This window comes from Tyto alba, unplaced genomic scaffold (genome assembly GCF_018691265.1).
Source record: "Tyto alba isolate M040663 unplaced genomic scaffold, T.alba_DEE_v4.0 Super-Scaffold_9, whole genome shotgun sequence".
Classification (NCBI taxonomy): domain Eukaryota; kingdom Metazoa; phylum Chordata; class Aves; order Strigiformes; family Tytonidae; genus Tyto; species Tyto alba.
The window spans coordinates 21,837,206-21,853,202 of record NW_024881330.1 but is presented as its reverse complement, the minus strand read 5'-3'; the positions used below and the strand labels follow the sequence as shown (position 1 = coordinate 21,853,202).

The 15,997-nt window shown below is 39.4% G+C and overlaps 1 protein-coding gene across 50 annotated transcripts in view; it reads left to right on the top strand.

The window, feature by feature from the left end:
• Positions 1-14,213, top strand: part of RIMS2 (regulating synaptic membrane exocytosis 2) — a 483,921-nt gene extending 469,708 nt beyond the window's left edge. For all 50 annotated transcript variants that reach the window (XM_042785735.1, XM_042785734.1, XM_042785736.1 and 47 more), the window contains 5 exons: positions 6,758-6,899; positions 8,200-8,312; positions 9,062-9,163; positions 10,084-10,223; positions 11,266-14,213. In XM_042785735.1, coding sequence (XP_042641669.1) covers positions 6,758-6,899; positions 8,200-8,312; positions 9,062-9,163; positions 10,084-10,223; positions 11,266-11,484 — 716 coding nt within the window. In that variant the 3' untranslated portion in view covers positions 11,485-14,213. The remainder of the gene's footprint in view (positions 1-6,757; positions 6,900-8,199; positions 8,313-9,061; positions 9,164-10,083; positions 10,224-11,265) is intronic.
• Positions 14,214-15,997: the final 1,784 nt, after the last annotated feature.

Below are 15,997 nucleotides of genomic sequence, written 5' to 3'. Positions count from 1 at the left end.
GCAACAGTATTTTTCCAAGTTAGATTCAAACCTTTATGGATCTCCAGTTGCACTGGCTAATCAAGGTGTAGTTTATTAGTTCAGTAAACCTCAGTATAGCAGCTGACTTGGAAATATATCTTACAGAAATTTGAATAAAACATTCCTTCTTGACCCTGCAGTCATACATTTGAAAAAAAAAATAGCATAAATGTAATAGAGATGTCCTGATCTCTCTTGGGCCAAATAGGTGACTAAAAATACAAAAAATAGTTTATTTTCTTACTATGTATCACAATCAAGGTCTGTAATCAACATCTGTAAAACAAAGGATCCAACCAGGTCTGTATAACCAGTTTGTTGGTATATAGTCAGAGCCAAGTAACCAAAATGAGAAGTGGAAATCACATCTGTACCAACACCTCTCATCTTTACAGGTGCAGTTATTTAATTTTAATTCCCTGGGATGGCTCCCAGGCTGTCTGTTATCAGGGTTAGATTATTTGTCAAGGGAATGGCCAAGCAGCAAACCTCTTTTTGTGGTTCTGTATATACTCAACTGGTATTTCCAGGGAGTGTTACATAACAGAGGTACTGATAACAAGCTTTGAGCTGTCAGAGAAGGCTATCTGTCCTTCTTATATGTAGCACATTCAGTTGTGATTCTGGATAATAATACAGGGGATACTAGAATTTAAGGAACAATAAGTAATTATCATGTATGTAGAAAACCAGCTCTTTGTTAACACTTCATTCTTGTAAAAATGTTTGCAAAACTTTTGGGATCACAAGTGTTGAAGAGCTTAAACTGATGGATGCCCCACATAGACAGAAGCGATTTCTATTGTATGATGTTCTTAAGGATTTGCTGAAGGGTCCGTTAGAGCTGAAGAATGGACATCAGCACAGCAGTGAAATTAAAGTGGCAGAATACAACTTTAAACACATTAAAAAGTGGGAGACAATAAGGAGCAGGTGCCTGCCTTAAACCACAGCATTTCTTGGGAGCAGTGTGTGGTAAACTGACTTCACATCACGCAGCCACCACAAGCCACAGGGATCTTTTTCCAGTTTGAACATATGAGTGGCCTTGACATGACAGGGAAGTGAAATGCAGACAAAGAATGCTGCAATCTGGCCACGGCTTTCTATCTTGGGACCAACTGAGAGTTGTGATAACTGTCACTTGGCCTCATTCATCAGGAGTGGGACCCAAAAGCTTCTATACCAGCCTTTGACCAGAAGCTCAAGCAATGGGTTTGCATTTGATGATTTCATTCCATTCTCTCTCTCTTTCACTTTTTCTTAGGTGCCATCTTAATTAACCTTTACCTTAGTTAACCATGATTTTAGTATGGCCAGAGGAAAGAGAGAGGAGGAAACACAAAGTCACAGGACAAGAGTGAAGAAGTATTTCTTAACTGAAAATAAAAAGCTAGTAAGGCCTCCCAAGAAATCTAAAAATGCCTAATGCAAACTGAGGCTGTCAGTCTGGGTTCTCTCACACTTTCCAAACCTGGCTGCTCCCATACTGAAGAGTTTCCCTACCAAAGGCAGCCCTGGTTTTGGGCTGTCAGGGCAGGCCATCGCCATCCCAACCAGAACATCTCAGTGTTATGTTCCTGCTCATGGGAGCAGGAACTGGAAAGCAAGTCTTTCCTTCTTCCTTACAAGTGCAAAGTAAGGGAAAGCCCCTGATTACGGTTTCTTCCTGGCCCTGCAAATGCTCTTTGGGCTTCATAAATGCTGGCAGTGTGCACTGCAACAAACCTTTATCAGAAGAACTGCAGCACAATGTTTCATAAGCTGATCATCAGCACTGGCCTCTGGGAATCAGGGAGATAGGCTCAGAGCTTCTTAAACAGAGGTGACGGTGGAATCTGGGTTTCACAAATCCTGCTTAAATTAGATCCTAGCCCATGTCTGCTGCTCGGAGTCTGTGGGTGACACAAGGAAAGAAACAACTCAGCTGTGGTCCCCAGCAGTGCTTCAACAAGAGCTATATGCCTCGTTCAGTGCAGCCAAAACCTGGGCTGTTCCACAGAGAACTGTGTGGCTGCAAGGGAATTTGAGACCTGACCATGTCCCCCTTTTCGTAGGTAGGATCAAATGTTCCTAGACCATCTCTGATGATTTTATAGAGTCTGTAATGCCCAGAGCAGATATCTAGACATGTAAAGAGCTTTACTCTTGAAAAATAGTCACCTTAAATGCAGCTATTCTCTTTGTGGACCTAACTCCTGAGTTCAAATGAAAACATTGAAACGTTTTTTTTTGCGGCCTTTTGGGTGAGGTGGGGAGGGCAGAGAAGAGCCACCTCAAGCACTTGAGCGCGTTTCTGAAGCCCCAGCTGCTCCGTGCTCAGTACAAGTCCCACCAAGAGTTCAGGTACCCCCTGGGGACTGTCACAGCCAGCCCGCCTCTGCCTCTGCCTCTGCCTCTGCCTCTGCCTCTGCCTCTGCCTCTGCCTCTGCCTCTGCCTCTGCCTCTGCCGGCGGTGGCCTCGCGCGGGGCTCTGTGCTGGTGCTGAGCAGTTGTTGGAGGCGCTTCCCGAGAGCGAGCAGAGAGCTCTCGCTCTTCCCACCGGAGGCAGATTTCATCTGGCTAGATCCCAGGTCACGGAAGGTTATCTGATGCATTCACTGCAGTTTTTGACTTGTCCTCATCTGATATTGAAGATCGTATCAGTAGTTTTGCACCCCTAATTTGCAAGTGATTTGCACTCCAAGTTGTGGGAACAAATATTTCCATGTGTAATTTAGAAAATGTGGCCTGTGGAGTCTATTTGCAGTAACCATATTAGTTAAATTACCAGTGTGATTAACTGTACGAATGAATGTGCTTTCATAAATGCCAAAGCAATTATTTCTGGTAAATTATTCCACTCCTTACAATATGGCTGCAAGAATCTGAACTAGTGTTTTTCAGATAATATATTCCATATTTTATGATGGGGACTTGAGAGAAATTTCTTATTTCTAGGGCAATTGGATTACACTACTTTGGAGAACATTCTCTGTGTTCTTTATTAGAGTTTGGTGAATTGTGAGTAAAATGATTTTCAGTGTAGGTGGTCAATAACATACTTAGCAACAAAGCACGCTACTAAACTCTCTTGTTTTGGATCCTTTAATTTGGTAGGATTAAAAACAGCGTGCATGAGGTGAGTGTGTATGTATATATACTTTGTAAAACCAACCCCCGCTTTTACAGTGACACCAGTTACATATTCACTTCTGTGTTAGTGTCAGATGCATTCCCAAATTATTAATCTAGCTAGAGATTAGCATCACCTCTATTTGGTTTGTTCAACTGTTTGTCTGTTTTCGTAGATTTTTTGGGAAATGATCCATCTTAAAAGAAAAAGAACAACTTTAAAACATATTGTCGGTTTGTTCCTTTTGGGTTGGGTCCAGTACAAAATGCAGCCACACAAGTAGTCAAATTAGCACAACAGAGGAGGTTTTCATTTCCAGGAAGGAATGAGGGAAAATGGTTTGGATTTACTAGAGTGGTAAGACCTTCAGCCAGATCTTGTACCAACTGCAGCTTGGAAGTATGGCACCAAAGGGTATTTCTCTGAGTCGAGTAATTACTTTGCATTTTCATTGCTACTTGCAAACTTTTCAGTGTTTTAATGATTAATTTATAAAACACAATTTATAGATTATGTAAATACTGGTTTTTCTTTTCAATTGTTTGAGGAATTGTGGGATTATTTATGATTTACTACATTTTTGCAGGGACCAATGTATTGCTAGTATTGTGGGCAATTAAGTGTAGGTATTTCTCGTGTATTATTATGTATTAGTTTAGCTAAACTTAATCTGAAAGAGTATTCATCTCTAAAGCAGTGGCTCAGAAGTCATGCCTGTGATTTGGGTCTTCTTCTGTACTTCTGGCCCAAATTGCCATTTTGCTGTTAAAATCTTCAATTCTTATTTTAAGGAGCATCAACATCATGATTAGGACCCTTTTTGCTGAAAGGTCAGATCTTTCTCTTTGACACCATCAGAGAGCTCTGCCTGTTTCTGTTGAAAACTGAAAAATAGTTACTCACATAGCCTCCTTTCAACCCTCCTTTAATTCAGTGTTATGGTCAAATAGTTACTGTTTAGCACCTGTACTTACACAAAAGCTAGATATGCTATTCATGCCTAATTCTCATGTTGTATCAGAGTTGTATCTTCTCAGCTGTTGGCCTGTCATCATGTGAACCAGAGTGCTTATTTCAGTTAAAACTAATGCGGGAAAATAAAACTGCTTAAAAATAAGATTCGGAGAGATACTAAGAACGGCTACATATGTGCCTCAGAAAACTTGAAGGCAATTGCACCAGTTCTGTCCTGATTTCTTAGTAAATTGATGTGCAATAGATGTGTTTATTTTTTTCTGTAAGTGTTCTGCTAGAGTGAAGTCAGAGAGGTTTGTAATACTAATTCAGAAAAAAATATGCCTTGCTAACTAATAAAAATTATTATATACTCCTTCACATATCACATATTCAAACACATATTTATTCCAAACCCGAAAATCTTTGAAAGATAATACAAAGAGATTGAATAATCATGCAAGATGGAGATGTTCTGTTAAATTTACATGAGAGAATTCATGTTTTCAACAATGAACCGAGAATGACTGCCATTCAGCAAGGCTGAACGAAAATGAATGCTTACTAACCAAAGACCTCTTACAACAGAATAATAATATCCTGTAACAATACTTGAATAAAAAGAGCATGGGGCTGCAGGAGTTGTGTGCCTTTCACATATAACTATAATGCAAAGTACCTTTTCTACAAAACTATAGCATGAATTTTTCCTGGCAGTTTTGTGGGAATATTTCTTTGATATGAGTGATTGGATTTTAGAACAACTCTGGACCAGTGTTGGAAGTCATCTGCCAGCTTTCATTAGTTTAATATAAATAATAAAGTCAGCAGACACTTGGAACAATACAACCCAATAGAAATGAAATTGTTGACTTCTGCCCTTCATTTTTCGTATGTCATGTTAGTCTTGTATCTTTTTTATTTGTATTTATTGCACCAGATATTGATGGGCATATTCAGAAGTAGTTTTGACATAGTAAAAAAATTATTTCACTCTGTTGGGTACTAAATTCATATGGGTAGCTGAAGTTCTAGAGGAAAATTATTACTTCTGTTATTTTTATATACTGATTAAAAGTTATGGTCTTAAGGAATGCATAGACAGCTTGTAATAAGCAATATAATTTGAACCACTCATGATATTGGTATAGAAATGTCTCACTACTGCTAAATATTGCGAAGTTACTCATTTTTCTTGACAAGGGGCCAGTGGGTTTCCGGGTGTTTAGGTGCCTATTTTCCACTATGCCAAAATTCCCATGTTCTTTATCTGACTTAATATCCCTGCAGACTGGAGGGCCTGGGAGACCAACCCACCCTGCAGCCTGTAGGAGAGAGTGACACTGGGTGTGGACACTGAAATCAATGTCCCTCTCCTCTTCCCTGCCTGAGGGTGCAGGTCCTCTTACTCTAAGCCAGCCTCCGTGCTCCCATGTTCTTCTTGGGCTTTGAGAGTCCTTCTCCCAGGACAATCTCTCCTCTCTCTCTCAAATCCCTAGAGCTTCACTGACCCCCCAGGTCCAGCAGTTCTTCTGACCTCTGGTACATGATGAGCCAAAGAAGGTGTAGAGGATGGCATAGGCCACAAACAACTGCAGAAAAAGGCGAGTCCCTAGATACCCTAGGGCATTGGATATTATTCTGCCCTCATTGTGTCAACATTTAAGAATTCTGATGTTATTTTGTGTCATGTACATTTAGAACTATTGCTCTTTTATAATATTATCAGAATATCACACAACACTGTGCTGAAGTCAGGGGGGTATTGAACAGATAAAAGAAATTTTAATACAAAATTCCCTGTCCCCTTGCAGGGAACAGCACTTAAAGTCAGAAATTACATGGAGTGACTGTCTTATTCATGAAAGAAATATTGAAGCTTCATTCCTACTCATTTCTTTTCCTTTTTTTTGGTGGTGCTTTCAGTATATCTTTCAGTTGAGGTCATGTTCAAAATTCATACACTAGAATGCTGCTGTATTAAGTTTTGAGTATTTTTTCCTTTGTCTGATACTCAGCTCTCTGTCACTTCACTGTTTTTACAACTAAAATTACTCTTGGAGTCATTAATAAAGTTTTGTATTGTGCATAAAAGTCAATACTGTATTTTTTAGATATAAAGTTAAAGCAGCTGGTGAAACAAGAAGAGCATTGAGTAGAGAGGGAAGAATGAGAAGGGTTCTTGATTTATTGTTTACTATCTTCACTAATGGATATCTGTAACTTGATTTGGCAGACAATGACCAAATATTTTTACATCAAATAATTCATCTGAATTAGAACATTCCTCAGACAGAGGTTTTGACATAATGGTACCATTTTAATTTAATTCCTAAGAGGGAAGTATTCATCTAGCGAAAACATATTTTAAACACACTAGACTATGGACAGTGTAAATCTGGTTACCTCCATGGGCAGACTTGTGTTGAGGTTATGCTGTCTGCCCCTGGAAAGCTGGTGGTGACAGAACTAAAGTCCTGTAAGACAGATTTACAATGCTTCTTGCCTATTATTAAAAAAAAAGGTTATTTTTAAATGGAGGTTTTGATCCAGGTTTCTGTGTTTTCTGCCACGTGGAGTGGTGGTGTGCTGCTGGCAGCGGTGCCCCGCAGGGCTGCCCAGCTGCGACGGCGCGGTGCGATGGGGGCTCCTCTTTTGTCTCTGCAGAAGCAGGGGGCAAGAAGCTGCGGAGCACCGTCCAGAGGAGCACTGAGACAGGGCTGGCCGTGGAGATGAGGAACTGGATGACCCGTCAGGCCAGCCGGGAGTCGACGGATGGGAGCATGAACAGCTACAGCTCTGAGGGAAAGTAAGCAGCAGTGACAACTGTGGTTACCTGACGTTTCTCCATGAAACTGGTGGTTAGACAAAAGTGCGGTGGGCACTGTAGGTCCTGTTCAATCAGAACTCCCTTTGCAAGCTAGTGTCATTGATGGACCAAGCCCGAGTGTTCCCGTGTGACCAAAAGAGTGTCTCATTGCTGGTGCAGGAAGGATGAGGATAATTTGTGCCGTGCGTGAGGAAGGTGCCTGGTGGTCAGAGCACCAGTGTGCGGTGTGGCAGGAGGGCAAGCAGGTGCAGTGCACTGGGTAAAACACAGAAAAGGACAGGTTCTCTTACGAAACTCCTCGCATACGTCTGTGCTTTTCAGAACAAAGCATTTTCAGAGCATTTCCAGGTGTCATTCACTGGGCTCAAGAGTTTTACTAATTAATCCTGAAGAAATGATTGGGACAGAAGTATGAGACTCTTGTATATCATGCTTTCCATAAAAGCCCAACTTAAAGACTTCTGAGTGGTGTGTCCAAGACATTGCCCAGAAAAATCTTAGTGTGGATAGATTTATTAAGGTTGTTCACAGCACTGGATGATACACCTATACTGAACAATATATCTTACATGTCCAAGTTGATGTACTGTATGCACTTGAGATGGACATTTATTTATGGTTGGTCATTACAAATTTTGTTAGTTCTCGTTGAATTTTAACTTACTTTGGTCATTTTCCACAATGAATTTCTGTTTCACTATTGAATAGGTGTCATTATCAAAGACATTCTTAACAAAATGTTTATAATGAATGCTGATTTTAAAAGGTGATGTTAAACATAATGACCAGTATTCAGTCTAATGTAATAATTTTGTTAGATACATTTGACATTCAGCCATTGAGTTCACGTTGACTGAGAAACGCGAACAATTTTACCTTCATGTAACTAAATCACTGGTAAGGGCATGTGTTGGTATCTTATTAAACTGTTTTCATATGAATACTAAAATAATTAACAGTGGTCATTAATATATTGGGAAGAGAGAGCATGATGGAATAATATTACTGTGGAAATTAGACTTAGTGAGGTTTAGTGCTTCCTTCCCCTGTTTATATGCTGGAAGCCAAAGTGCTGATTGTTGAACACAGTGAAGTTTTGAAAATTACAGTTATTGTTTTGTAATCTTGTCATTGTAAATAAATTCCCTGTGAGCAGTAGTACCAAAACCATAAATGCTAAATGCAAAACATCTAGAAAACAGAAAAGGGCAAATTCACGTGTATTTATTTTGTTTTTTGTGTTTGTTTTTTTTTTTTTTTTTTAAATATAATTTTTTAGTTTGATTTTCCCTGGTGTGAGGTTGGCTGCAGACAGCCAGTTCAGTGATTTTCTGGATGGACTTGGTCCTGCCCAGCTTGTAGGACGACAGACTTTGGCAACACCATCAATGGGCAAGTATTTATGTCCTATAGATATGATATAATCTGCTGGGTCTGGTAATTAGAACATAGAAATTATCTAGATTCTGAGTCTTTAAATACAGGTTTCCCATGTGGTTTTGAGCAACTCACTTAAGACCAAAACTATAACCTTGCCTAAAGTTGAACATAATTGTGGATGCTCAATAGGACACTCAAAAGTAGAAAACTCCTTTGAAAAATTCAGTCTTTTATCTCTTCTTCATTCTTCTATCTTTAAAATGTGGCTAATGAGACCAATCATTTCTCTAAATCTCTTGGATAGTATTGAATAAAACTGGGAATTTAGGTACAAAGTATTTGCTATTATTGTGCTTACAGACTTTTTTATATTTACAAGTTATCTTTTCATACCTTGTCTTAAACTAGAGCCATGGTGAAGTGATTGCAATCAGTTTTACAGAGATGCTTTGTACTATTTCCCTTGCTTCTTTTTTTTTTTAATCTGAAATTCTTAAGACAAAAAGAAAAGTTTGAAGTGATAGGGGCATGGAAAATGAGAGACAAGATATTATTGCAGGGTTTTAAAATTGTTTACTAGCATAAATATCAGTAAAGAGAATAAGTATTAAATTACCTAGTAGTGTTAAAATTCAGATCATGCTTATTGGTGGAATGCAGATGATACAAGTCATCAGGTATTCGTCCTAGAAATTCCCATAGCTTTTCATATATTTAGGTATTTCTGAATTACAATGCCAGGATTTCTTTTTGCTGTGTAGGAGATATCCAGGTGGGAATGATGGACAAGAAAGGACAACTGGAAGTAGAAATAATCCGAGCCCGTGGCCTTGTTGTAAAACCAGGTTCAAAGACACTGCCAGGTAAGGAAGAAAAATATTAGCAACAAGAATAGAGCTTTATCCAAAAAAATCCCAACAAACCTCCAACTTCTGAGTCTTTACTGTTCAACTTAGGCAAACTCTTAGCAAATTCACATATCAGTAGATAATAGGATTGTACACTGAAATGCATAATGTATTGAAATGGTGTACAAAAAGTCAACCCTACTTCAGGAGGGAAAACAAGAAATCAGACTTGTAGCTGGGCTACCAGGAAACACAAATGTATTTTAGAAATAGTAAACGCATCCTTGGTTATACAGTAGAAAGGAAGGTATATACTGAAGATTGAAAATAGGAATCTTAGGGATGAAGAAGGACTCAAGAGGTGTGGAATAGGTACCTGCTGAAAAGTAGACCAGTATTTGATACTTATTCCTTATTTTATAATTTGATGTCCTATAACACTATGTGAAAAGGACAATATAATGATATTTTTAGCAAGCTCTTCTGCCAAAATAGAAATTGTGTCAAAGTCTTTTCTTCACTGATTTTCACCTTGTAGATAATTTTAAATTATTAACAATTTGGAGCATTGATCCAGATCTCACCAAAGTCAATGCAAGTCATTAATTTACTTAACAGGCCTATTTTGTATACTGTACAATATAGAGATACTATATACAGGAATATCTGTTTTTTTTCCAGGTCAAAATCTGAATTGTTTCATGACAAAAGAGACACATAAAAAGAAAAAAATATACCAGGGAGAAAAGTAAAGAAAATGCATAGAAGCTTTGCATGTGAATAAATGTTAAAAGTGCTTGCGGAGATTTGTTTATATAACTTATATATCCAGTAAAAAGCAGATTTTCTCATAAGGTGATAGAACAGTGCATCTGTTATGCAAAAAAATCTGGACAACCTCTTTACTTATTGTTCTTTATTTTCTTTATTCTAAGCACCATATGTAAAGGTGTATCTATTAGAAAATGGAGTCTGCATAGCCAAAAAGAAAACAAAGGTAGCAAGAAAAACGCTGGAACCACTTTATCAGCAACTTCTATCATTTGAAGAAAGCCCCCAAGGAAAAGTTTTACAGGTAACTGGCAGCAATATTCTTCTGAATCTGAAAATGTCACCTGTACAGTTTTCACTGAATGAGTTTCAAACTTCCTTTCATGATTCATTTGGCAAATTATGCTATTTCAAATACTTGTTGAGCAAATAAATACTACGGTAATAACTGTTGATACAAGTAGAACGCGCTGAGCAAAAATTAGTTGTACATTATTTTCCTTCTGCTATATGTATGAGCTCCTTCTCTCCCTGGGCTTTCTTTACTATCATGGATACTAAACTGCCCTGTTATTGCCCAGGTCATTTGTCTCACTGCGTCATGATTAGTATACACAGAACTATGTGTTGTGGTTTGGGCCTGATCGGCAACCAACCACCGCAGCTGGTCACCCTCCCTTCCCCCTCCCCACCTGGGAATGGGGGAGGGGATTAGAGGGGTGAAGGGAGACTCGCAGGCTGAGATAAGAACAGTTTAATAATGGCAATAAAACGAGAACAATAATGATGATAGGGGGAAAACAAAAAGAAATATATAAGCAGGCAATGTACAGCGTAATTGCTCACCACCCGCCAACCAATATCCAGCCCGTTCCCGGCCAGTGACCCCGAGATACCAAGATCCCACAATCGCAATCCCAGAGAAGAGCCCTCCTTCCCAACCACCCCTTCTTTATATAGTGAGCATGACGTTCCATGATATGGAATATTTCATTGGCCAGTTTGGGTCTGGTGCTCTGGCCGTGCTCCCTCCCTGTGCCCTCGCGCACGGGCAGGACATGGGGAGTCGGAGAGTCCTTGAAGTCTCGGTAGCAGCTGAAAACATCAGTGTGCTATCAGGATTTTTCCCATACCAAACCCAAAGCTAAATCCAAAACACAGCACTCATCTAGTCCCTGAAAAGGAATATTAACTCTATTTCAGCCCAAACTAAGACACTATGTCAGCAGTCAAATATTTCATTCCTTACTATAATTAAATTTGCAGAGAGATTTGATGAGTCAGATTGAAGCTCTCATCATTTTTGCTGAAATTTTTCTATTTTCTTGTGTTTCCTTTGCTAACAGATAATTGTTTGGGGAGACTATGGACGTATGGATCATAAATCCTTTATGGGAGTGGCACAGATACTTTTAGATGAACTGGACCTGTCCAACATGGTGATTGGGTGGTTCAAACTCTTCCCTCCTTCTTCCCTAGTAGACCCAACTTTAGCTCCTCTCACTAGAAGAGCTTCCCAATCATCTCTTGAAAGTTCAACAGGACCTTCGTATGCTCGCTCATAGCAGCTGTGAAACTGTTGTCATAGCAACCAGCGTTACAAAAAAATAAAATTACAGGTCGCAAACCCTGGTAACACTGCATGCTTAATGTTGTGTCTTCTGAGCCTGTTTCTAGGGCTGCAACGCGATCCTGTGTTCTCAAGGAAGTTGCACACATTGTGCCCTACGGAAGGCCCTCAGGTGAAGGACTGAAGTCATGAAGAACTGATAGGTTTGGAGTTCAGGGACACTCAGTTTTGGTCCAATCCAAAGCCATGGACTAAACTTAAAGAATCAATCTGTTTCATGCAACAAAAGTCCTTTTCAATGGCATATCTGTTTCGTTGCTCCCGTTTCTTTATTTATCTGCCCTCCCCTCCTTAAGCTTCATTATGCCACAGAAATGGAATTACCTTCCCATGAAGCCATGTTACAAGTCAGTGGATTAGCAGACATTGGAAGAAAAGAAGAATATAAGGATGCTAGAAAAGTCAACTGTTGTTTGAAACAGTTGCTTGACATCCAAAAACTCTTCATACTGAAAAAGTTCAAGACTTAAAGTGGCAGGCTTCATACCTCCAGCTATAGATACAGTGAAACCCCAGATGTGATGGACTCTCTGAAAAACAAAATTCTGTGGATATACTGTACTGTATGAAATTAAAGAAACTTTTTTGCATGGACACAGATTTAGCTGAACACTTAAATTATTTTCTTGGGGCTGCAACTTGCAAAAAAAAAAAAAAAAAGAATAAATCAGCCATTTTCAACAATTTATATTATTTTTAAAAATAAATTTCACTAGTGCATGGTTTTAAAGGGACGAGAATGCAACAGGGTGATACAAAGACACACCACGTTTATCATTCTTTAAACCAGTCATGGTCTGTATTTTTGCAGACGTATATTAAAAATTAAAAATAATTTCTAGCAAATATCTAAAATTCTGTTTATGTGACAACAAATAAGTGTAATATATTAAATTTATTTAAATGTAAAAGGTACGAGCCTTGTAAAGTTCAACATAATGTGCAAATTGTACACGTGTTTTACCACCTCCTTTCTCTATCTCTCCTCCCAATCTCCCTTCTTCCTTTTGCTCTTTTTCCCCTCCACCTCCCAGGATGATCATCATATTCTAAAATGGCTACCTTTTGACTTATTACTCTCTTATGCCCCATATTTGGTTCAGGGTTGCAGATTGTTCTGCATTTCTGAATTATTTGAGAAAAATATTGTTTAAGAACTTACTTTTTTTCAAGCATGTTGAAAAGGATTTTGCAACATGGCTTGGGAGTACATCAATGTAATTCAGCATGTATTTGATAAAGAAGATATTTGAATTTTTTGCAATTTATTGTACAGTGCATGGTAACTTATTTTCATTTTTTCTCACATTCAAATTGAATTCTACAGCAAAATACTGGAATCATGTGGCCATTGTAAGATGTCTTTCAATAAATTTGTTTTCAGCACCAGCATCTTTCATTCAAAGATTGAACTATCATTTCTTGAAGGTTTTTGGAAAGAGGAAAAATTAAGTACCTGGTTGATTTTTAGGAAATAAATTTAAACACATTTATTTGCACTAAACCAAATTAATTGCTACAGTTTTGAGATTACAAAAGCAACAAAGGTTACTAATTCTTACAGTTCCTCTGCTGTAAAGTTCAATTTTCATAAACTACATTTGTGTTGCAAAAGACATAATTAGGTAATATCAGTCTGGAAAATACCAGTCTTTGGTTTGCAAAATAGCCTTAAAGAAAGCTTATCAGTACCACTCTGACAGCTATTTGACACCATTACCAGGACCCTCACTCCAGTCAAGGGATCTTCAAACACCTGTTATTTGTAGCAGACAGTAACTACCGTTGGGTGGTGCTGCAAGTTCAAGCTTCTCACTAAATTACATTATTTAAAGGAAATGTAACTGGTTGACATTTAATAACAAAATATCCTTTTTTTTTCTGGGTCTTTGTATGCCTTTAATAACTATTTAAAGTTTAATATTGAAACCTTGCAATAATTTTTGAAATACGCGTTACATTTACCTTTAAGGCCACACAGAATTATTATGATTTTATTTGAAAATCTGTTGAAGTTTCCCATTAAGAAATTGTACATGCCTCATAAGAGGGCAAAAGTAATAACTATCACTTAAAATGCCTTTTACTTTGTGCAATATCATATAAATCAAGATTGTGTCTTGTCTTCAGAGTTTATATAAAGGATTATTGTTAAGTTAATGGACAGACTGGTAAAATTATATTTATTGAAATAATTTAGACACCTGTCTACCAGCAGCAAATAAATACTAATAACATGCAGTCTACGATATCCCCTATGATATTAAACAAAAATACATAACCATTTTCCTGATACTGTGAGATGTGCTCACACATTCTTGTATGCATAGTCCTATATAAATTATTTCAAATTTTAAAATCAAGGACATGACGCATGGAAGGTTTGTACATAGTTGTCATTATGCAGTATTTATTTTAAAAATATTAATGTATTTTTTTTAATTTTCACACGTCTGCAACTCTACTTATGGTTTAGTCATGTAAATAGCACTATTCCAGTGATCACTGCTGTCTTGTACATAGTACGTTTTAAAAAGTTAAAAGGAATTACAGTTGGGGGGGGGGAAAGGCAGATTAGGCCTGTAATGAACACCAACTAATGTAAATCAAACTCATTCTGGTGATGGTATTTAACACTTTAAATAAAACATTTTCTTTACAGAACTTGTGTGCGGCTTCTCTCTTCACTTGTGGTGGAGTTTGTGGCAAACAGCTTACGCAGCTGAAGAACAAGCAAGCTTTTCTTCTCGTAACAGTGCTTCGAACGAAATGCCATTTTTAAGATAACGCGTTCACTGCGAGAGGTTTTTGGGCCATGTGTGCTTGGCTCCGGGGCTGGAGCTGGCTCTAAGCCACGTGTGCTCCAGCTCCGGCAGAACCAGCACCCCACACGTCCCCACCGGCTGGTGTGGAGCGGCCGTCCCATCGGGTTAGAATTCCAGCGTTTGACACAGGGTGGCCGCACTCAAGGCAGCTGTTGGGGTTGGTTGTAGATCGAAGGCCCATCCTGTTCCCAGGGGTGCCAGGAGGGCACTGCCCGGACTCCCCAGCGCAATGACAGTGGTAGTCTCTGCTCAGGTACAGTTCCTGCCACTCCTTAATTCACTAAGAAAGCTGTAGCCTTAGGCTTCAGCTGCTGGACTATAATATTAAACAGATTGGACTGTAAAAATAATAATTTTATAAGCTTCCCTCCTGTCCTGAGATACCACCTAATATTAACTGCCTTTTTTTTTTATGGGCTGTGCACGAATGAGGATAGAGTATCCAGCTGGCAGTGGCGGCTGCTGGGGCTCCGGCAGCCTCTCCAGCAGAGAGCAAGCAGTGCTCCAACATCTCAGCAGCTCGGTGAGGGGATGGAGGTGGAGGTGGGGATGGAGATGGTGGGAGCGGACTCTTTTCTCTCTACCTGACTCCTCAGAGGCAGCATCAGCATGGGAAGCGGTGACTGAGCGAAACACGAGCACCGCCACTAAGTTGGGTACCTCTGCCTTGGAAATTTACTGAAGACTGAGAGGCTGGCTAGCAGTTTGCACAGCAAAATGTGTGTATTTGATTCCAGACATGAGCAGAAGAAAAGTACTGCGGTACTGTCATGAGATAAAACCACCAAGAAAGCAAGCAAGTGTATTTTGGGCAAAGCACTGGTAGGAACTGTGAGGAAGGAAACTCTGTTTGTTGTGCTGTGTCTGAAAGTTAGGTGCTGGGGGAACAGACCCAAATTTCTGACATGTTCAACCCCTAATGTCCCAGCAGGTCCCTCTTCTCTCTTCGTGCTGACATTGCTGTTGCGAGGGTGACAGGGCAGGCAGGTACGTGGGTGAGAGCTGGCTGTGAGGGTGGGTGAGGCTGCCCCATGCCCTGTAGCGCATCACCTCCAGCCCTGTGGTGGGGTGGGCAGCAGGGCAGCAAACCCACCTCCTCTCACAGCTGAACACACCCGAGCTCATCAGCCTTTGTCACTCTTTGGAAATAAACACAATTACACTCAGCAAATACTTGAGAAGGTGGTCTGATACAGCTGTACAGGCGAAAATAAAGCCACAATATGCTACTTTTCTAAAAGGTCCTTTTCTTTCTTGAAACAGTTTCTCAGGATTGCATGTTGTTCCCCCTCACCAACACCTTCTCACCCACCTCCACATCATTTCAAACAAAATAAAACTGTAGATCATTTTAATCTTAACAGTCCCGCCTTACTCACGACTACTAAGCATTGGCTCAGATGGTTGATTCATGCCGTTATTATGGGAAGTGTTTGTGCCAATAAAAAATGTGGTAAAACACTATGCCACCCTAACTGTGGGCCTTTTCTGCTTCCATGCCTTTACTGCAGGTCTTCAGGGCTTATGTTGTGAGTTGCTCTTGCCATCACGAAGGTGAGCATGGGGCCATCACGTGTAACCAGCACAGCACTGCATTCTCGTAGCCTCCCGCTACTATCAAAT